At 38.6% G+C, this 23,586-nt stretch overlaps 2 protein-coding genes and 1 long non-coding RNA gene across 4 annotated transcripts in view; 2 read left to right on the forward strand and 1 right to left on the reverse strand.

Moving 5' to 3' along the window:
* Positions 1-5,190, forward strand: part of LOC133850926 (cell adhesion molecule Dscam2) — a 107,625-nt gene extending 102,435 nt beyond the window's left edge. The window contains exons 8-9 of one of the 2 annotated variants that reach the window (XM_062287183.1): positions 3,257-3,303; positions 3,708-3,765. In XM_062287183.1, coding sequence (XP_062143167.1) covers positions 3,257-3,285 — 29 coding nt within the window. In that variant the 3' untranslated portion in view covers positions 3,286-3,303; positions 3,708-3,765. Of the gene's footprint in view, positions 1-3,256; positions 3,304-3,707 lie in introns of both variants that reach the window. The other variant, XM_062287182.1, reaches the window with a different exon arrangement.
* Positions 5,191-15,168: 9,978 nt separating this feature from the next.
* LOC133850052 (uncharacterized) lies at positions 15,169-18,282 on the forward strand. Its single transcript, XM_062286010.1, has 4 exons — positions 15,169-15,437; positions 15,978-16,515; positions 16,577-17,484; positions 17,811-18,282. The coding sequence occupies exons 1-4, from the start codon at positions 15,194-15,196 to the stop codon at positions 18,182-18,184; spliced, it is 2,064 nt and encodes a 687-aa protein (XP_062141994.1). The 5' UTR covers positions 15,169-15,193; the 3' UTR covers positions 18,185-18,282.
* Positions 18,283-21,096: 2,814 nt separating this feature from the next.
* LOC133850742 (uncharacterized) overlaps positions 21,097-23,586 on the reverse strand; it is an 86,370-nt gene continuing 83,880 nt past the window's right edge. Inside the window, exon 3 of the long non-coding RNA XR_009895691.1 lies at positions 21,097-21,311. This is a non-coding gene — a long non-coding RNA (uncharacterized LOC133850742). The remainder of the gene's footprint in view (positions 21,312-23,586) is intronic.

Genomic DNA, 23,586 nt, shown 5'->3' on the forward strand with positions numbered 1-23,586 from the left:
ATATGGTAGTAGCAGGCAATCGCATTCATTTTGGTGCAACAACTTGAGGCCATAAAAATAGTGCAGCCAATAAATGTGGCTTCCAATGACGCACAACTTATTCAATGCGCCATAAAATCACATGGCTATGGCACAGGCAACATTCTCTTCCTCCTACTCTCCCCTTTGCCATCTCTCTCTGTGTCTGTATCTTTCGCTGCGTCAAGACGCATAAATCATGAGTCGCCGAAAGACTGAGTAAAGGACTCGGAAGCAACGGCTGCTGCTGCTACAGCTGCAGAGCACTAAACACACACTAAGTGGATTTGTGAGCCTGTGAAATAAGTAGAGAGAAAAAGTGTAGGATGTTAAGGGCTAACTTGGCCAAAAGGCAACAATGATAAGCGACTCTCAACTGCTTAGGTGGCAGCATGTGTGTCTGTATGTGTGTGTGTGAGCTTGTGTGTGGATAAGCTCGACTGCAATTTGTTTACTTTCGACATTTTTGGGTAAATATACAAACAAAAAATGGGTTATTATCAGCTTAGAACTGTGGACGTAGTCCTTGCTAAGGGCAACAAATTTCCATGGAAAAATGGTAGAAGCTAGCAAGAAAGTATCGAAAAAAAGATACCCTGCAAATTCCAATTGAAATATAAGTTCGAATAGGGAACAATTCTGTTTCTTCTCGAACAATTCGATTGAGATATTTCAACTAAGCAAACAAGTTTGTCATGCCCTCTACAATGTACGCAATGTTTAGAGGGCAATGGAATAGACAAACGGTTCACCAGTGCGTATGCTTAACGCAAAAACGATTGAGTTGTTCCAACTTGATTCGAGTCCCACTCCGACAAAAATTTGTTTTGGGCCAAGCTGCAAACGGGGCAAATTGAAAAACAGCAAATGTAGTGGACCCCAAAAAACAAAACCGTGCACCTTCCCATGATGGGGGCGTATCCGTAGAGGGCGTGGCATGCATAAAGTTATGCGCATAATACGCACAGCTCACGTATTGGCCATAAAATACGTACGAGCCAGCAACGAAGTGTGGAGCGGGATGCGATCTAAAGAGTTGAAAATCTAAAGAAAATAGTCAAAAAACGAGCAGAGAAAAACCAAGAGCCAAGAGCAAAAAAAAAACAACACACAAACTAGGCAAAAAGCGAGGTGGGCCAAAAAAAGGAGGCAAAACAACAACATTGAAAAGAGGATTCGCTTATTCCTTTGGCTGGCTTTTTGCCTTCATTCTAGCTGCTGTTTGTTGTTGTTGTTGTTGTTGTTGCTTCACTCTTTTTTTTTGGGTCAAGTTTATGCAGATGCCAAAGGAAAATGGAGAATAGGGGCGACAAACGCGCTTAGAAATTTTCGCACGCCACAGCCAAAAAAAAAGGAAAAGGAGAGAGAGATAGAGAGAGGGGGGAAGGCATGTTAAAGAGCAGTTGTTAAAAAGGATTTACCGTTTTATATTTGTATGCGCCATGTGAGTGGATATTCAATGCGAAGTGAGGAGGAAGGAGGCGAACAGAGCGAGGACACATTGGTATGTGGCCAAGGCGAGAGTATAAAAGAAAGAAAGCGTAGTAAAGTTAAAACAGAGGTGTGAACAAAGAAGAAGTGAAAGCGGGGGGAAAGGAAAAAAACACATTTTGGATGCGGCGATTTCGATTTTGAAATTCAAATTCCAATAAATTTTCCAACGATTTGGCAGACAATGCAAAGCGATTCGTTTGCGATGAGATGCGATGCGATGCGAAGCGAAGCGATGCAAAAGGCATCCTTTTTGGCAGGATTTGCATAGCAGAGCTGCGAGAGGGGAGGAGTTATGCGAATGGATTTGGAATTGGGGAATGGCATGCGATAGAGTATTCTGTGTAGTAAAGGGAGAGCTTCGACTTAAATATATGCAACAATTTGTTGACAAAGATGTTCTGTGATTCAAAATTAATGCGCTGTTTACACATGTGCCGTGGCCAGATTTCGCCCAGAGAAAGAGAGAGAGAGATCCTTGGATCTCTGTGTGAGTTGTGAGTTGGAAAATGGTCAACAGCCTGCGGCTGGTAGACCAGAACAACGAATTTAATTTCGAGTTGTTTGCTGCTGGTTGCTAGCGATGGATGATGTTGACATTCATTTCCAATTGCCACAGCAACAACAACAACAACAACGACGGCAGCAATTGCAATTGCCGTAGCTACAGCAAGGGTAAAAACTACTGTGAATTGTAATTAATTTTTTAACAGCCGCTGCTCGTTAGCAGCCGCCAAACCAAACCAGACCGAACCAAACCAAAACCCAAAGCCGACGTCAAGGACTCAGCCAACTGGCAAATTAAAAGAATTGTCCCGACCTAGTCAACCCGATATGCAGCATGCAGCATGAAGCATGCTGCAACAATGTTTCAGTAACAATAACAACAACAACAACAACATGCCACAATAATAAATAAAAGGCAAAAAACTGACAATTTTAAGCTGCAATTTAAAATGGCAAAAGTAAAAGCTGCTTATGCAAAGCCTCTACTCTCCCTTCACTCCACTGCACTCTGCTTTTCTCTGCTTCGGGCAAGCCAACAAATACCCTTTTAAAGTCTATCTAAAGGATTAGCAGTTATGCCAGACTTTTATTCAATTATTGGCAGTGAAGCATAAATGCGTTGACAGCATTCCTTTGACTGCAATACACAGTTCAATCAGTAAAAGGATTGACTGTTCTACTGCTTGATGGACTAAAGGGAAAGGTCTTTGAAGAAGCAATGCGAAAAAAGTTAGAATATGTTACAAATCTTGAATCGAAATAGGCAACTAGAATATGCAACTAGTGAAATGAGTGAATGAATAGAACTACCATAAAGAATATACACAAAAGAAAAGATAGAATAAAATATAAATACTGAAGAACATTCTCTATAGTAAAAACAATCTATCAATTTAATCAACGAATCTATGTAAACATCAATATTCAAATTTGTTTAGTATCAAAACTATTATTTCAATAGCCTTCAATTAAGTATGTCAACATTAAGTATACGTCATGTTTGTCTAAACTGCAAATGTGTCTGTGTGGCTGTGCCAACTCATTTTAGGCCAATTAATTGTAGTTGATTAACTAATCACAAATCACAGCTGGCTTTTAGCTATGTTAGTCTTAAGCTATGCAAATCGAAACGATCGAACGCTAACCATTTTGGCTTTCTCTTCTCACTCTCTCTTTCGACTCACAATAAAAACAAATCGCATACAAAATCAACTAAACACATTTACAAATAATATCACAGCGGACATCATTCAGGATGTTACGCTCTAACGGAGCGCGCAGGCTGAAGTAAGTTAAGAAATGCTTGCATAATGATGCCAATGATGATGTTCACAATTTTCAGTTTCACTTTTCTATATAGCCTACTTTTCATTTTCTCATTTGTTGTATTCGTTTTGACTCCTTTTACTCATGTTACGCCTGTTGAAGTTTTTGCCTAACTCCCTCCGCACACACACACTTTCACACACACACCCATAGAGACACGCCCCCTTAAAAAACATCAGAACATTGTGTGTTTGTTTACGACACAAAAGAGAAAAACAGTTTTTGATTAGCATTTCGTTTTTTTTTCTTCCGTTTTTTTTGTATTTTTTGCTTTTCGGTTTGTTTTTAATTGTTTGCGCATGAGTCTCAAGTTTTGTGCCAGAGTTTATATTGCTTGAAAACTAATTTAAACAATTTCGTTGCAGATTCACCATATCACGACGTAAGCGGCCTGCCGAACCCATACAACATGGAGCACATGGAACAGGACGAGGTGCTGCCCCCCCAACAGCACATGTCCCTCAGCTATGATGACAGTTTCGAGGGCGAATATTCCACAACGCCGAATGCCCGAAATCGTCGTGTCATACGCGAAATTATTGTCTAAGGAGGAGAACGTATTCCCAAAACACACTCAGCAACAACGACAACAAACAAAATGAAAAAGAGGCAGAAGAACAGGCACTCCATCTTATTATATCTCACATCACACACTCACACACACACACAAACACATTCAATCATTATTATCATCATCACATCAGCGGAAGCTGCAAAGTAAAATCTCAATTCTTACATATTTTTTACTCAATTTGAGAAGTGGCCATTTTTGAATATGTGTTTTTTTTTAACATAAAATATTTGTTGTTATAAGTACGAGTATGATATCGATAGACGGTAACGATAACGATAGCGATAGCTAGTTTAGTTGAGGGTACGTGTGTTGAGTTTTATTGGCAACGAAATGATATACGATAACGATAATTAAGCATCGAGTTCTCCTCTCACATTATCAAAACCAAGCTCTAGTTAAGGCCGTGACATCACACTTTGTTGTCCCACACACACAGATACACACACACATGCACTAAATGTTAAATACGAGCTACTCACTCTCCCTCTCTATATAGTATATGTATATTATATAGGGCAGCTAAGTTCTAACGTACGGTAAATACTTACTTATGCTATGAGGTCCCAGTCGCATGCATTCGCAAGAAGATCGAAACCTAACTGTAAGGCATCAAATGTTGAAATGAGCAAAATTTCAAAAACTAAAACAAAACAAAAAAAAAAGAGAAAAAAAAAACAAGAATTATATATATATATACATTATATAAATAGATATATCTCACACGTGTTTTCCGTAAGGCAGAAGCAACCGTTCACATAGCCGTTAAGAATTGATCGTAAAAGAGTTGTGGCCACGCATTCGACACTTTGTCGTCGTTTGCTACACAGTTTAGTTAATTAAATTAATTATATTTATAACAAAAAAAAAACAAGATAACAGTACGACCTGCCACAAAACAAAAAAAAAAGAATAAAATAATTTACTTTAAAATAATTTAAATTTTTAAATAAATCTGAAAAAAAAAACAAAGTAAAAAAATAAAACAAAATGTTGCTTTAAGTAAGTTATAAAGAAACAAAAGAAAATGAAATGAAACTTTACAAAAATTATTAAAAATAATTCAAAAACTATATAGAAAACCATAAAAATAACAGCAACAACAACTCCAACTGTGCAGCATGATAAACAAAAAACTACGGAAACTTTAAAACTAATTTGAAAAATTACAAAAACGAAACTCTTTAATTTGTGTTCTGTGAGCTTTCTGTTGAAATTTAAAAATTTTTATATAATTTGTAAAGTTAAACAAAAAACAAAAAAAAACACAAAAATAAGTTATTTTTTATATGTATTTTTATATATGTAATATTTACTGATTACAATTTAAATTTTATGCCTGTTTGTTTTATCGCATATCGAATATTATTGTTCATTACCCTTTGTTCTCTGCATATTTTTTAATGTGTTTTTTGCAACTATTTGACGACGGCACAGAAATTGTGAAATTTGTGTTTTTGAAAATATATGGGAGGCGATTTTTTGTAGCTAAGATTTAATTGTAAATACATGTGTAATTTGTATATATTTACTTGATATACAAAGTAAATAAGGCAGAGAATGCGGCAAACTTAAATATACATACATATATATTTAAATTGTAGTTAATTTTAAACAATTTCAAAATGAATTTACCTAGTAAGCTAAATAATTAAGCGAACCATGTTTAAAAGCAAATGCCACAACAAAACTACGAATAAAGAAAAATGATAAAAATCAACTACAAATCAACTGCATCACAAGTGAAAAATCTCGTTAAAGAACAAAAACTAATCATCATGCAAAATGAATCTTTATTATATAAATTATACACTTTAAAGCGATGATATACATACGATATATATATATATACACTTGCATATAACATATATACATACATCTACATCTACTTATTATTTGTAAATAAGGAAAACAGATATTTTAATTTCCAAAACGAAACAAAATCCATTAAAAATATATTTCCAAAAACCAAAAAAATTACAAATTCTTTTCATTTCAAAGTTCAACTGCGGTTGACACAACAACAACAATAACAACAACTAAAACAGCAACAATAACAAGAAAATCCACATTTGCCCTTGGGGGGTCTCAACAGTTCATAGAAACAGTTTGTAAACTATTTTATGCATTTGTGATTTTCATTTGAATATTTTTGTGCTTTCGTTTTGTGTTGCGAAATTAGCTCAAATATTTACTCACAGACACCCACCGACAGACATAAAATAAATAATGATATTAGCAAAATGATTTGCGGCCATAACTAAAATGAAACAAAACCAAGGAATTTAAATTAAATGCCATGTTTTTTGAGCCGGCATTTCGACATTAATAAAGCGACTGACGGCAACACGGAGGGAGAACAGCAATTTGATTGGCACAAAATTTATAGTATACGAGTAGCATGCAATTTGACTCAAAGTGGCAAGCAGCAGCAGCCGCAACAACAACAATGCCAAGCAGAGGCAACGTTGGCAACTCTGGCGCCGGAAGTAACACGACACTTGACATTTTAATTTAATGCCGTGCACAGACGTAGTTGACAACGCTGCAGTTACAAAAGCAGTTGTAGCTTGCATCTTGCAGTTTAAGCAGTGTTGATAGTCGAACAAAAGGCTTCGTTGGGGTAAGTCGGTAAGTGCAAGTGGGCAAGTGTCCACCTCTAACTATTTGCAGCTTCTGTGCGTGTGTGTCAGTCTCTGAAATCGATTATTGAAATTACGCATTATGCAGCTATTTGAGATAAGTGCCACATTGCCGAGAAAATTAATTACAAATGAAGAGACCTATTTTGCAAAATGAGAAATGCAATTCTCTCTCAACTGCTGCATTGTGTTGTCAAAATATGTATGATATTTCAACTAGAATTTGCTCTTTCATTAGTAAATGATGCCCCAATTGAGGATTCACTTCAATAAACTGGCACAATAATACCATTGAGGCTCTGCACGCATAATAACAATATCAGATTTCTATGTTGTATACTTATCATCAACTTCCACTCTATTTAAATGTACAGCTTAATACTTGCATAGCACAAACAATGCAGCAACATGTATTGCGTAACCACTTTAGGTGATGTAAATATATACGGAGTCTTGGTTATCCTAATTTTATAGAATAGTAAGCAACATCCTTAAAGATTTTACAGAAATATATATGTAAATATAACATACATAACAATAACATATTTTATTTTAACACTTTTGTTTTTTATTGTCGGTAATTTTAAAATTTTACATTTGAAATTTGCGCTAAAAAAATTAAATTTTTATAGCATACTTTTATGACCCGAAAAAGAATAATTTTTTTCAACAAGCTATATCTCGGCCTTATCCTACCGCATTTTCAAAGGCATGCTTTGCTAGGATCAGAAGGATCAACTCTATCGATTGGTGTTGAAAAAATACAGGGTCATATAAGGATCAAAAACTTGCAATTTTTTGGTCCGCGACTCATGAGAAAAAGGTAAAATGGGCTAAGTGTACGATAACTCAAGAACTACAAGGACGATTCGAATGTCCTTTGGCAGGATTATGGGCCTCATAAATATATGTAGATTGACACAGGGCTTGCAAGGATAACACAGGATACGGCCGAGATATACGTCATTATCTGTATTTAAAAAAGTCCTTGTAGCTAGGTTGTTCGCAGGATATTCGTCCTTTTTGGTATGCGAATAAGTTTGTATTGACTCGAGCTATCCTTGTGCCAAAGGACATCCCGATCGTCCTTCAAATGGCCGAGATATCGCGGATTTCCCGTTTTTTTTTTACAAATTTTCTATGCCTACCCCTTGAAAAAATTTAAGGTCCTTTTTTTTGTAATATCCTTGAAATCCTTGAACGCCAATTGATAGTACTGATTACTCTGAGTACAAAAAAGTACATCCTTTTAAGATCCTTAAAGAGTTGTCAGAGTTATGGATAAAAAACAAATATTGTCCAAGCATTCTTCGTTAGCATTGCATACTTTTAGGGGCACTCATGTAAGCACTTAAGTTAAATGAAAAACAGTCATATTTTGGGCCAGTTTGAAATTTAACCGTCAATTTTTTTTTTTTGTTATTTACTTTCAAATTTAAATTTGGCGCTACAGAAAATTTCATTTTTATAGCATACTTTTAGGTTCAGATAGGGATCATTTTTCGAAAAAAAGCTGTATCTCGGCTATATCCTGCCACATTTTCAAAGGACACACATTGCTAGGATCACAAGGACCAACTCTATCGATTGACATTAAAAAAACTGCAGTGTCATCTAAGGATCCAGTACTTGTAATTTTTTGGTCCGTGGCTCATGAGAAAAAGGTAAAATTGGCTAAGTGCACGATAACTCGGGAACTACAAGGACGATTCGAATGTCCTTTGGCAGGATGATGGCACTTATGAATAGATTTAGATTGACACAGGACTCGCAAGGATCAGACAGGATACAGCCGAGATATACGCTATAATCTCTATTTAAAAAAGTCCTTTTAGCTAAGTTGTTCGCAGGACATTCGTCCTTTTTGGTATGCCAATAAGTTTGTATTGTAAAGGACATCCCGATCGTCCTTCAAATGGCCGAGATACCGCGGATTTCTCGTTTTTTTCCAAATTTTCTATGCCTACCCCTTGAAAAATCTAAGTTCCCCTTTTTTCCAATATCATAGAAATCCTTGAATGTTAATCAACAGTACTGTTTACCCAGATTACAAAAAGGTATATCCTTGTCAGATCCTTACAGATTTGGCAGAGTTATACTATAGGTAAGAATCGTATATTGTTTATGCATTTTTCACTTAAATTGCATACTTTTAGGGGCACGCATGCAAGCATTTAAGCTAAATAAAACCAGTCATAACTTGGCCATTTTAAATTTTAACTGATATTTTTCTGTTCTGTCGGTTATTTTTAAATTTGAAATTGGCGTTGAAAAAATGGAATTTATGTAGCATACTTTTAGGGTCCGCCGAGAACAATTTTCTGAAAACAACCTATATCTCAGCCATATACCGCTGTATTTTCAAAGCATATGTATTGCTAGGATTGCAAGGACAAACTCTACCGATTGAAATTAAAAAAATACAGTGCCATCTAAGGATCCAGTACTTGTAATTTTTTGGTCCGCGGCTCAGGAAAAATGCTAAAATTGGCCAATTGCACGATAGCTCGGGAACTACAAGGACGATTCGAACGTCCTTTGGAAGGATGATGGGTCTCATCAATATATCTAGATTGACACAGGACTCGGAAAGATCAGATATGATGCGTCTGAGATATACCTTATTTTCTCTATTGAAAAAAGTCCTTGCAACTTGGCTGTTCCCAGGACGTTCGTCCTTTTTGGTATACCAATTAGTTTGTATTGATAAGAATAATCCATGTGCCAACGGACATTCCAATCGTCCTTCAAATGGCCGAGATACGGCCGATACTTCGATTTTTTCACGAATTTACTGTGCCTACCCCTCAAAAAAATTGAAGGTCCTTCTTTTTTCAGATGTGGCAAAAAAATAAAAATATTAATGAAATTATTTTTGAATTTTAACAGATTTATTTATTTATTTTTTTTTTAAGCATTCTTTGAGGGTGAGGCAAAGATTTTTATTAAAAACAAGCTATTGCTCGTCTGTCACATACCTAATTGGTACAATTAGATTTGATTACATGTAATATTTGCTGTACTGTTCAAGACTTAAATTCACAATTGCTTGGGTTTATTTTATTATTTATTCGTGAATTTAGTTAGTTTTAATTACATCATTGAAATAATTTTGCAAAGATTTTTACTCGAAGAGCGAGTGTTTTAGGCAAAAAATTGAGTATACGTAAACTCCTTATTCCATAACTTATTAAAAACCAAATTATTGGACGATGCTTCCGTTCATAACCAAGGCAATTGGCGCACCTCCTTCATTGTAGATGTAATATTAATAAGAAGTTATTCAAGGCATTAACAAATAAATTCAGAAAGTAAAAAAGTAAAAATGCGGTAAAAATAATATAGTACAATTTAGATTTTTTAAATCAATGCAAATAATACTTTGAGCAGTAATTTATATGGAGTTTATTATTGTATATTATTTTATTTATCTTCAAAAGTCCGAGCAACATAGGAAATACATTTAACATATTTAAAAGAAAATCAAAACGTAGTTTAATTGCAACCGCTTCAATTCCATGCATAAATATAAATTTAAAATCCATTCAGGTGCCCAAAACGGAGCAGCATAAAAGTGGACCTCGAATTTTGATATTTGGCACAGAAAAAAAGAGGAGTTGTCAAATGGTAAATGTCAAATGACATACGAGTGGCAAGTTCATAGGGCGGTGCAAACAGATGCAGCATACGCGATGCGAGTTGGAATATGAGTATGAGCTTTCCACATGTCACATATCTAGGCCAAAAAGCCCTATAGGCAAGCCTGTTTATATTGTGGCGCACACACAAACTCGAAGCTAGCAAAACTGCTGACCTGTCGACCTGACGACCTGGCGACCCAGCGCCGCATTCATTCATATGTCAGCGAGTCAAACAAAAGCGGCATATGCAATTCATTTACTGCCATTCAGTGCACGCCCACTCTTCTACGTCTATGGAGGCGTGTGTGTTGGGGGCGTGTCCATGCGAGGCACGTTGCCAGCGGAAAGGTACGAAGGAGAAAGGAGGTGGAGGTGCGGTAGCAACGTCAATTAAAGCGCTGCCGGTGCCGCCTAATTGGATTTATGCCACATTTATGTGTAGGTGCAAATTCGTGGAATTGCGGCGCAGCGAGCGAGGCTCGTGCTAAAAATCAGTGGGATAATGAGGCAACGGCAAGCAACGGGGCGGTATGGTGTGGCTACGTGGCAGCGTGTTGCGAACGAAGCGAAGCTGTGGCAACCGCAAACTCGACGCGACTCGAAAAACCCGGCCAACAATTGCAAGTTGTTGCCGTTGCGAGCAACTTTCGAGGACTTTAAATGAAATTACGCGCAAAACTTTCGGACCGAGCAATACCAACTTTTTGAAGAGATCAGCCAGGCCACAATGAGTGGAGGGAGGCATGGTGGCGGCGAATAATTGTGTGGAGTGAAGTTGGCTTTCGACAGGGAAATGGCATTTCTATTGCGGTTGCGGCAGGCACGCACTTGCAACTTGGCCAAACTGAGTTGAGGCAACAACAGCAACAACAACTTTGTGCCACATAATGAGTTTCATAAATTAACACAAATTAAAGATACGAGCAAGTAATTTACCTATTCGAAGATTTCTCTTCTGGACGCCACTAGTCGGCCATTACATTACTCCCACACACACCCAAAAAGCACACATAAGCACACATACACATACACACCTACGCACACACACGTGTAGCTAGAACCAAGAATTGTAGTCGACCTTTTGTGCGAATTTTTGCGGTCATTGGTTTGTAATTAATGTGACTGAAGCTCGACCAAAAGGTAGCCTTGACTTCGTCCAGCGGTCGCCAAATGTGGCAACGAGACTGCCGCAAGCAATACAACGCATTGTCTTCACTCCAGTCACAGTGACAGCTTCGCCGTGACTGCGACTGTGACTGCGACTGCGACTTTGACTCCTGCTGCGACTTGCGGTGCTCGCGGTTGAGGCAGTGTTGAGTGCTTTTGTGTTTAATTTTATTAATTATCTGCGTAATCTTTGAAGTTGCCTCTTGTCCGCCCAACTGCCAATGGCTGTCTGTCTGTCTGTGTGTCAGTCTGCCTGCAAGTGTGGAGGTGTAAATGTGCATGTGTGTGTGAGGCACTGTTTGAGCTGCTTTTGTGTGTGGCTTTGGTTCGCTGGAGGCTTGCTCCTCCTACTGCGCTCCATTCATTAATCGCATCAGCCAAGTATGTGTGTCTGTCTGTGTATTAAATGCCAAGCACAAAGTTGGAGAAACTTTTGCCAAGCCCCCAGGACATTTGATTCACACACAAATACATACTCGTAATATTCGAACTGAATATCAACATGCAGACAGCTAAATAAATAAATGGCAGCCATGCATAACAGTTCATTTCAGACAACAACAAAAAATACAATTTGTATAATAATCATTTTTTTTGCTAATTCACAATTTCATTTTTAAATTAATCGCATTTTATGCACGGGTCTCCGGAAATTCGACTATTGCGTGACCCAAGCAAATCGTTAAAAAAAATGTGTTCATCAATTGTCGCACATTTGCATATCAATCAAAAGCTGAAAGTAGTAATTCGCATCTTTGATTTTATTTTATTTATAAATATGCGCAAAAAGTTGGACATATTTTTTATGTAATTTGATTATGTTCATGCTGACGGTTAGTAAAAATGTTGTGTCTAGTTTTTTTGCTCAAATTTAATAAATTCTACAAAACCTATATACATTTTTTTTTTAAATTTGTTTGAGAATTGAATCAGACTGTCGGAACTATTAATAAAAAATAAAATATAATAAATGAAAATACCAAAAAATTACTGAAATATACCAATATGGTATTTATATATATTTATAAACATTAGTATATTTCATGCTTAATTATTACATTCTTCAAGTATAATAAATGAATATGCCACAAAATATTGAAATACACCAGAGGCTTTATAAAGTATACTTTAGTATATTTTAAAACTTCGTCAAATTCAACCAACAAAATACTAAAATATGCCGAATGCAATATGCATATATCATGCTATACTTAGAATATACCCAATGAGTAGTTTGTATAAAAACTTTACATTTATATATAAATTTAAAGTATTTAGTTCGTATAACTATTTGTTGAATTTTAAGAATTCGAGATTGCGTGCATTAATCATAAATACTAAAATAAGTTAGTTAATCTCGAAAGTAATATGAATAATCACAAGCAGAAAAAAATAAAGTCATAGAGGAGAAAGACGAATAGAATCAGATTACTTGGAAAACAGTGTGGCATCGGAATTGTGCCATATTGTTGCTGTTTGTCACTAGGAATGTGATGTTGAATGTTGGCTGGCTGGCATAGAAACAGGGCGGCCAATTAGGCCAAGAGGTGACCTCGAGTTGGTCTGGTGCTGTTTCTGTCTCTGCCTTTGCTGGCATCAGCAGAGTAATAGTAGCAGTAGCAGCTGCTTATTGTGGAGCAGGCTAATCCCAGCTACTGATTGGACTTACAGGGTTTGGTACGGTGAGGTTCGGTTGTCTGGCAACCACACTGTGCGACTGCAACCACAGAGGATAAGAGGGCACAGCATTAGATGTGCGATGTGAGAGGTTGAGGAGGGTTGCTCGCACGCGTTTGCCGGCTTTGCACTGTGGCGTTATCGGGGGCTATTGAAAGATCTATTCCCAGCGGCGTAATTTGAGCGCAAATATTGAAGTTTAAAACCAGAAGCGCTAATAAATGTTATAATCATAATGAGCAAATGTTTAAACAATGCCCACGCCGAGAGCACGACGATGGTCACGGCCGGCGGGGGATTATAAGTCACATCGAGAGTTGCATAAATATTTGCGGCGCCGGAAAGACGAAGCGCTGGCGATAAGAACCAAGAGCCAGAGCGAGAGCGAGAGCGAGAGCGCGAGACCCAGAGGCAAAGGCAATACACGAGAGTCAATGGCAATTGCAAATGGGGACTACGCTTTTATGGTTAAGCAACCCTCGGTATCGTGATTGTAATTATGAATGAAATTTGAATTGCAAGCGTGGCAGCAAATGAAAGCGAAATTTCAAGCTGCTGCTGCTGCACGTGCCCCGGAACTGAGATGGGGAGTCAGGAGACAGAAGACGGAAGCCGGGAGACATGGAGCAAAAGGAGCTGCGCCTGCCTGGTCACGTGTCCTCATTGCCAGCGAATGGCGGCTCGGAAGTGCCAATAAGTAGTTGTCAATATTGACTGATTATCTCAACACGGGACGAAAGCAGGCAGGCAGTAAGTCCGGGGCAGGGCGGGGCGGGGCAGCGAATCATGATTGCGAGTAGTTGCAGACTTGAACGGAAGTAAACATAAATCACAGCAAAGATAGTAAGTAATAGCGGGAGGGGATAAACGAAATGGGTGAAGGGAGAGGGAAGGGAGGGAAAGCAAGCCCGGGCAATGCAATTATTTAGCAGGAGATGGCAATAATTTAAAGCAGACAGACGATGGGCGGCAGTTGACAGGAAGAAGCTGCTGCTATTTAGTTGCACTTGCAGGAGATGCGCATAATTGCATCTTGATATCACACACACACACACACACACACACCACTCTCCATCCTCTCTCAATATCATTTGGTTGGGAGTAAGATATAACATCTAAACGGTGATGAGGGTTGCAACTATTTCATTTGAATGACATATTTTTTTGGTGTAATTAGTTAGCGATAACTTATTTTAGGAGTGATGTATTGGGTAATCAATCAAACCGCATTTGTCTCGCCCTGTGTTTATTATTTTCCTCTGCCCTTATCAGTTTTCTACACTCTTTTACTATTACTGAAACTGTTCATTATAATATTTGTATTCAAATTTTTGAAATTACATATAGCATTCATCAAAACTCTCTCAACTGATTTGTTCACATACATGTAACATAAGATTAATAATATGTAGTTTTATTTAATATAAGTGCCCTGGTGGGAGTTTCGGAATATAAAAATACACGTTCAAGTTGAAATGCTTCGAACCGTTCGACCGTTTTGCTTGCGGCTTGCTTCTTTCATGTTCTTTTTTCGACTCTCATGTCCTTCCTTCCTCCTATCCTATCCTTCCTGTGTGACCGTCTCTTGCGTAGCCTTTAATACCACACCTTGCTGCTGCGGTCTGGTAGGGCGTCTACATACTACTTCACATACATATATTTTACTACAATACACTTTTCGCAATTAAAATTTCTTTGATCTTTTGCTTTTAAATTCTTAAGTTATCGTGTATCGTGTGAATAATCTAAACAATGTAAGAAATGTATTAAAAGTAGAATGTAACTTAATAATGTACAATTCATTCGTTGGCTCATCGTGCTTGTTCTTTTATTGAATCTCTTCTTCTTTTACCCTCTAACAATGGTATTTTCCATTCTAAAATAATCTTAAGATCCTCAGTACAGCAACTACTTGGAATTTATCAATGGGTATCTGCCAGTCATACCATGCGCCTTAATAATAAACAACTTGCATATAAGTGAACATTCATTATCAGCACTTCGAACTAGAGAGACTTTTTGCAAAAACAAGAATGCAAGACTTAAAATACGAGTATATATTTATCAGAAAGTGGCTTATCAACAGTGCCGCAAGAACAAAGCGCGAAGCATGCCGCGTTGTAGCGTTGCTTCAGTCTTAGTTCGTGTTTAGAATGCCGCACAACTGTCGAGGATACATCGCATTGCAGCTGCTGCTTGCTCTACTATTGCAACAGTCGTTGCTGCAGATCGTTGAAGGACGCTGCAGCAGACCCGATGATCTTGTCAATGGCAACACAATAATGAGACGCACCATGGTGCGCTTCCGATGTGACACCCGCTATACTCTCATAGGACGACCAATCATCAGCTGTACCTCGGATGGACGTTTGACAGGCGAAGTCCCTTTCTGTGCCAGTAAGTATCGGAAGAGTTATGCATTGGAAAAGGAAATTTTAGAGAGAGAAAGTGACGAACTTTCTGAGAGAGCAATCATTTATAAATGCAAGCATAAAATCATCAGTCGAGAGGCAAAATGAAACGATTCATTACTTAACCGCAATCACAAAATTCGAAATCTTGCTTATACTTAAGAAATATAATTATTTGAAATATACCACAATGAGCAATACTTATCAACGCTCTTATTTTTAAAAATTTGCTTCAATTTGTATTTTTTTATGTAAGCACACAAAAAACACGTATTTAAAGAATTATGAAGGTCTCAAAAAAAGTTCAAATTCAAAATTTTCAAGATAATACTACTTTGATGAGCTTAGAAACGATCGTTTAGGAATTAAGACTAGAAAAAATAAATAAAGTTACCGCTTGTATTCCCTAAAGTTACTTATGTTGAAGAATTTTATGGTAGTATATTATATAAAACTTCATTCTTCTCTCTGGGTGCTCGTGACTCATGTTGCTTGTTTATTATTATTATTATCTCAACACAACCAGGGTCGGGCTGTGTAAACCCGCCGCATCCGGAGAATGGTGAAATTGAAATACAGCGTGGCCTGAGTGCTGTGGTCATATGCAAAGAGGACTTTGTGGTCGCTGGCAATGCTCTGGCCCACTGCAATGGCATTAACTGGGATCGCCATCTGGGCATTTGCCGGCATCGCAATCACACGCAGAGCCACGCCTGCGACTTTGAGACCGAAGATCTATGCGGCTGGACCACTGAACTGGGTCTAATTCAGCCCTGGCGACGTGTCGCCACGGTAGGCGATTTCCATTTGCATCGCACGGGTCCGCGACACGATCACACACTACAGCACGCCTATGGCGGACACTACATGCTGATGGAGACCAATGCGTATGCCTATGGCGCCCGTCATTTCGTCTCGCCCATTTATCCCCGTGAGCTCAGTCTGAAGACAGCCTGCTGCTTCCGTTTCCATTACTTTATGTATGGCTCCGGTGTTGGCAGTCTGGTGGTATCCGTTAAACCCTCCCAGATGCGACTGGATGAAATGTGGGACTACAATGCAAAGTATGTTTAGCTCGGAAACCGGATACCGGATAAGCTAATATTCCCTTTTGCTTCTCTTTAGGTATCAAAAGTTTAACGTCTCTGGTAATCTGGGCAATGAATGGCGGGAGCATACGATTCGTATCGATGAGATGACCAAGGACTTTCAGGTGGTCTTCACGGTCACCGATGCCAAGTCGCGTTTGGGAGACATTGCCATCGATGATGTTAGTCTCATTACGGGAAAAGAATGCGGCATGGGCAGCATTACGACCACCACGGAAGAGCCTGTTAGGGAGACTGACGACATACTTGTTTTTGACTTTCAAAGTTGCGAATCTCGTTGTAATGCCTCGCATATACCAGATGAAATTCGGTCTTTATATTTGATTCTGGGTTGCGGATGCGATGAGCAGTGTATTGATAATGGCAACTGCTGTCCCGATTACTTTACAGTCTGCGTAATTCCTTTTGAGGAGACGACAACCACAACCACAACGACAACAACAACTGCAACGCCAAAGCCAACAACAAGACCAACACCAACAACGACGACAACTGTCAAGGCAACACCAAAGACTACGCCAAAGGTAACTCCTAAAACAACACCGAAGCCTACTCCTAAGACTACCCCCAAGCCCACTCCCAAGCCCACTCCCAAACCCACTCCCAAACCCACTCCCAAACCCACTCCCAAACCCACTCTTAAACCCACTCCTAAGCCAACTCCAAAGATCACCCCCAAGCCCACTCCTAAGACTACTCCAAAGACTACTCCCGATCCTCTTTCTAAAACTACTCCAAAGGCTACTCCCAAGACTACTCCTACGACTACCACCAAAATAACGCCAAAGCCAACGCCACGAACAACACCATCAACTACAACTCCAACAACAACAACAACAAGAGCGACACCAGTCACAACTAAGACAACAACTACAACAAGCCAAGCCAAGTCGACAAAAGCAACTCCAACAAAGACAACGCAAGGTAAACGTTCCTCAACGTATTTAATAATTATATTTCCGAATTATTTTGAACAATTCTTTAGCCAATGGGAAATGATAAACCCCATAGCTCTAATGATTTATATTTTTGAATATTTACGTTTTTAAATTACCTGACTTTCTATCGAAAAGTAAATTAATTCATTTAATGAAATGAAAACCTTCAACAAATATTTGTAAAATATTAATCCTAACTGGTAAAATATAAAATCTTTATATAGAAGTTCTATCAATTTAATAAGTCACAAATCGTTTTGTTTGATGACAACGCAATACTCATTTATATAACTTTGTATCCTCTCTTTTTAGCAACCAAACGGCCGCATGGTAAATACAGCTGGCCAGTGAGCTCGAAGGATCTCGAAGGAGACAGCGACAGGCAGAGCTCCTCTGGTTACGGACGCTTTATGTGGTACTCACTTTTGACCATCGTGCTGATCATTGTTTTGGCAAGCGTTCTTTATCGCTGGCGACGACCCAACGGCGGTACCATCGAGAAGGCTGTCAGTTTTCAAAAGACCCTGGCGACCAAACTAAAGAACGCCGCGCTGGCGGGTGGAAAACGCTTGGGGAGAAGTGAAGCGAGTACTCCGCTTTGTGACGACGAGGATGATGATGGCTATGATGACGATGTGCAGTTTGAGGAAATGGGCGTGGATATACGGGATGTGACGCGGCTCTAACTCAAGTTATTCTAACTCAATTAATTGTATAAATTCAAAACTCGTCATACTTGTTAAATGTACTATAAATGAATACAAATAAAGCAAATAAAAAACAAGAAAGAAAGCTATCCCTTCTTATAAAATATATCATATAAAAATACTTGATTATACCTTTGGATATATTTGATATAATTAAACAAAACAACTAAGATACTAACTAGTTCTTTCTCCATATAAAACGACGGACGAACAGACGTTTGTCTGACGGACATGGCTATATCGTCTCGGCTGATGACGCTGATCAGGAATATATATACTTTAAAAGGTTGGAGATGCCTCCTTGAGCCTGCTATATACATTTCTGTCCTATGGGTAGCCGGTATTAAAATAATGGATCACTTAGCTACAGTCTTGATATTCGATGCAATCTTGAAGGGATTCCTCAAATATCTACAACATAATCTTATCAAGACCTTTATCATTAGATCATATTACCAGCGAAGCAGTAAATTTCCTTAGTTGTTACAAAAGGGAAATCAGATAAGTTTTTCTCATGGATGTCTAGATCGATTAGGGTTCGAATAATGGATGAAGTAGTGCATGGTTAACGAGCAAGACTCGCTAGATTTCTTAATGAAATTTCTGGCATATCAGTTTGCATTGCCGTGGGCAACACCCTGCTGTTGCTGTTGTTGCACGTGGCCCGTTGATGCTGGTTATGCTGCGGCTGCAACCACCAGACGCCCACTTGCCCCGTCTTGCGATGCTGCTGCTGCCTCAACCACCCATTACGAGGCCAGGCTCATGTTTTAACAGCGGCTTTTGGTTGTGATTTAGTGGCTGGCCAACGACGACGACGACGACGTCGTCGGCTTAACGTCTGGCCAGACCAGCTCACCCCTCTCAAAAATGGTCGCTTGCTGCCTGCCATCCCGCTTGCTTCTGCAACGTAAAACCGTTTTGTGCGGCACTCAGCACAATTTTTGGGCATTTCATGCAATTATTGCTGGGCAACGGCAACAGACAGTCAGTGGAAATCTCCAACTCCAGCCACAAACTGAGCGCAACCACCAGCAGCAGCAGCAGCAGTGGCAGTGGCAGCGGCAGCGGCAGAATCGCAACATTTGCACGCTCAACAAATTTTCACAAGATTTTCACAGCGTTCGGAAAAGCGTTTGCCCAATTGCGCGGATTTTAGAATATTGTTTTTTCCTTTTTCTTTACTTTACGCTTTTGGTTTTTTTACATTTGGTTGGTATGAGAGCTGCACACCCTTGTCAGAGTTAGCAGCTCCTTTAACAACGAACCGTTTCCCCCCGGTTGGTTTGACTACCCTCACTTCTAAGCTACCTACTCCTACCCCTCTTGGGTGCTATGTTTATCCTGTTTGCCTTTGTGATTTAGCGCCCGTTGCTCTATCGACTTCTCACACATCATTTGACGAAAATTTTTTTAATTAAAATGGCATTTTGATGCGGATGCAAAGACGGGAAATATTTAGACGATAGCGACAACAACGCAGACAGCGGAGATGGGGCAGTTGAGTAGACAAAAAGGGGCGTGCCTCGAGACGCTTTTGGGGCATTTTGCTAATGCGCATTGAGCCCTAATTAAATGTGAAGTACGGCTGCTTATCGGGTTGGCAGTGTTCAGAGACAGGGAGGGATTTCCATGTGGGGGGTGTGGCATCGTAAATTTTCAAGCTGCTTGACGAAAGACACGCATGTTGTGGATCCCACAACCGAAACATTTTTGCATGCCACCCGCAGCAAACGTATTGCGCGTTATCTTCTTCGGGGCAAGCCCATACTAGAAGACGCGCCCCCTGCAGCACAGCCCCTTGGGGCAACATTCCTGCCCCAGCCACAACCATAACCACACACACACACACAATTCACACAATCCGAATTCGAGTTACAGTAACAGTCGCGCGCTTATCGCTGCAATAAATCGCATTAATTTATTGTCCTCGTCGCATATTTTGTCCACTGAGCTGGGGCTTCACTGTAACCAGTTACAATTTAATGGGCTTGTCCCTCGCCTGTGCGTGTGTTAGTGTGTGTGTGCCCAAAGCCATTGCCCAACCATGTTATTATTGTTTTCATTTAACACTTTTTAGTTGGCCACCTGAAAGTATGCAAGCTACCCACATGCCACATACTATACGAACATATGAACATACATACATATATGTTATGCATGTATGCCACACTATATACATATGTAGTGTGCAACATGTCACAGGGAAAACCGCAACGCAGCAGGCGAGAGAAAAACTTGCAAAAGCTATGCACAACTTGCACCACCGAATCCCTCGTGTGGCAAGTTCCGAAACTTGGCAGCAAAGTTTGTGTTGTGCTTAAGAGGAAGGCAAAGTTTTGTGATCAGCTGACGATGAAGTGTATAAAGAGTTTATCAGATCGAACAGATCTTAAGCGGATCATATCAGTTAACATTTTTAATGTTACACTTAATAGGGCAACAAAAATAATGTCTTCTTAATCTATGCTTTCTTAACTGCAGAACTGTCAACTTAACTTATATTTAATTAAAAAACATTAAAGGTAGATTTCAGATGTGTAACCATTTTCAAGTAATACTATCATTAACGAACTATCGCTTAAACTATATATCGAAAAAACCCTATCACCTACATTTTAATTTAAATACACACAAGTATATTTATTATTTTTATTTAATTTAGTAAACTTTAAATATATAATTTTATTTTACACCATTTTAATCACTTGCATACCAAAAACTTATATCACATTTTTTAAAATATATAATAATCATAAATATAGTTCAATTGTAAAAATTCCCATGCCAGAATTTTCAAAATTAAGATGGAATATTTATCAACTTAAAAATACGAGCAAATAAAAATAATACTATATGGTATTAATAACAATTATTCAACTTACCCCAGATAAGAGACGAAAAATGCCGAAGGGCAACGCTATCGTCGACTATGCCATAATAATTCTTCATTGATATAACAAACAAAAAATACTTGTTTCTTACTGTGTTGCGTTGCTTTTTTTTTATCTATGTCAGCAGCATTTCAGTTAGCTGTTGCAATCACCATGCATTGGTCATGTGCGAAATTGTTGCCGAGATGCTTATCAGCAGACGCCAAGCAAGTCTGAAAAAGACAGAGAGAGAGAGAGAGAGAGTGAGTTGGAGTGTGGAAGTTGAGGAGAGCTGGAATATTTATAATGCCATGACTGCAATTTATTATGCACTGGCACTGCTGCAGTGCCTGTCGAGGGATGTCTGGACTTTGGCTACTCCTGCTCCTGCTCCTGCATTGGGCCACTCACCAAAGATGTCACCTGGCTGCAATACGAGTCGCATGCCTAACCGAAAGCCTCGTTCAAGATTTATGCACCCGAGTTATGGCGTCACAGAAGGCAACTTTATTTGTTTGTTTTTGTTGCCGTTGCTGTTACTGTTGCTGTGTTTGTGGCCAGAAGTGACCAGAGTGTAGGACAGTGTTGAACGAGCAGTGTAGGCCCCTATTCTCTACACACACACTTGTCTGCAGTTCTACACTTCTTGCTACTGTTTTTGTTGCTCCATTCCGGACACTTCCTGTTGCAGTTGCACGTTATCAGCACAACAATTTCATGTTGTTGTCGACGCTTCTGCTGTTTTATTCCCGCACTTTGCTGTTATTGCTATTCTTTTTTTCATTTCTTATTTGTTTATATATTTTGGTAAGTACATATTTGGGAAACTTTGCCGATAAGTCAAAGCTACTCGCTCTGCTATATTCAACAGCAAATAAAGATAAACATGCTACATTAGAGTTTAAAAATTTGAAATACATGCTCTAAATAAATTATTATTTTCATGGACTACCATTGCTTAATAATATTTGTAATTAGCAAATGCTTTGTTTAGCATGCTTATAATGGAGAGAGAGGCAAACAAATCTGGATTGCAAATCTTGATGTGGGATTTTTTTCGATCTTAATAAAACAATCTTGAAATAAAATTTTTAGATTGAAATTTGCATTTTAAGATTAAAAACATTTTATTAAGAATGTTTTATTCTAGATTGAAAAGAATATTGCAAATCTTGATTTAAGAACTTTTCGATCTTAAAAGAAAAACAAGTAAGAAAGCTACAGTCGAGTGTGCTCGACTGTGAAATACCCGCTACCCATTTTGAATAAAAGCAATATATTGCGGTAATAATCTCAAAATATTAAAAATAAATATGCATGTATTTTCGATCGGAATTTGAAATCGAGCACCACCGACCAGGTGGTTAAAAAAAAAAAAAGTTTGTACTTCGAGCGGGTTCGAACCCGGGCACCACAACATGCGCGGCTTGCACTCTACCACCTGAGCTATCGCATTGCTTAAGAAAACTTATGCATACAGATGCTAATATAGACGGGCATGTATATACGTATACGCATACATACAATACATACATAGCAGGCGGTTTTGCTCATACAAAATATTTCTTTAACAAAATCCACAATTTTTATTTATAATAGTTGTAAATACGTTTAAAAAAAAAAAAAAAAATTTTTGTACCCCGAGCGGACTCGAACCCGAGTCCCCCGACTACCACAGCAGTAATAAGCTTGCACTCTACCAATAGAGCTATCGCAGTGCCTCTTGCATACATATACAAATATAGAGGTGAGCATGTATATACGTATACGCATACATACAACACATACATAGAAAGCGTTTTTGCGTTTTTCAGCAATCATAAATGCTATAGTTATTATTGTATATACCAAAATTCGTAATTCTAGCTTTACAATTACGCTTGTTATTCGATTTTTTTTGATTTGCGGGGGCGGAAGTGGGCGTGGCAAAAATTTGAAACAAACTTGATCTGCGTGCAAACATAACAAATGCTGTCGAAAAAAAATTATAGCTCTATCTCTTATAGTCTCTGAGATCCAGTGTTTCATACGGACAGACGGACAGACGGACAGACGGACAGACACACAGACGGACAGACGGACATGGCTAGATCGTCTCGGCTGTTGACGCTGATCAAGAATATATATACTTTATAGGGTCGGAGATGCCTCCTTCTACCCGTTACATACATTTCCTGCCGGCACAAAGTTATAATACCCTTCTACCCTATGGGTAGCGGGTATAATAATTTCGTTTTGTTTTTAAAATGTTGGAATTTCCTTCTCTAAGAGTTAGAACCCAATTTTTGGTGTTGTTAATAATAAGTCAGTAAGTAGAGATGCAGTGTTTTTCCAATGAATTGTAATTCAAATTATTTTTAAACTCTTCATATCTTATCATACAATGTTAAAGTATAAAATTTTAGATATAGTAAAAATAAGATGAAAGCCGAAACCCTTTCGATAAGAGCCCGCTTTTCAAAAACAAAAACACACACAAGCATGAACATACTTCTTTTTTCTCGCCCG

This window comes from Drosophila sulfurigaster, chromosome 2L (assembly GCF_023558435.1).
Source record: "Drosophila sulfurigaster albostrigata strain 15112-1811.04 chromosome 2L, ASM2355843v2, whole genome shotgun sequence".
In the NCBI taxonomy this organism is placed as follows: domain Eukaryota; kingdom Metazoa; phylum Arthropoda; class Insecta; order Diptera; family Drosophilidae; genus Drosophila; species Drosophila sulfurigaster.

What these genes read in the sequence shown, in the direction of transcription:
- LOC133850052 (XM_062286010.1), top strand. Translation starts at nt 15,194, where the DNA reads ATGCCGCACAACTGTCGAGGATACATCGCATTGCAGCTGCTGCTTGCT. An exon ending in ATGTGGGACTACAATGCAAA is followed by an intron (nt 16,516 to 16,576) that starts GTATGTTTAGCT and finishes GCTTCTCTTTAG; the next exon opens with GTATCAAAAGTTTAACGTCT. An exon ending in TCCAACAAAGACAACGCAAG is followed by an intron (nt 17,485 to 17,810) that starts GTAAACGTTCCT and finishes CTCTCTTTTTAG; the next exon opens with CAACCAAACGGCCGCATGGT.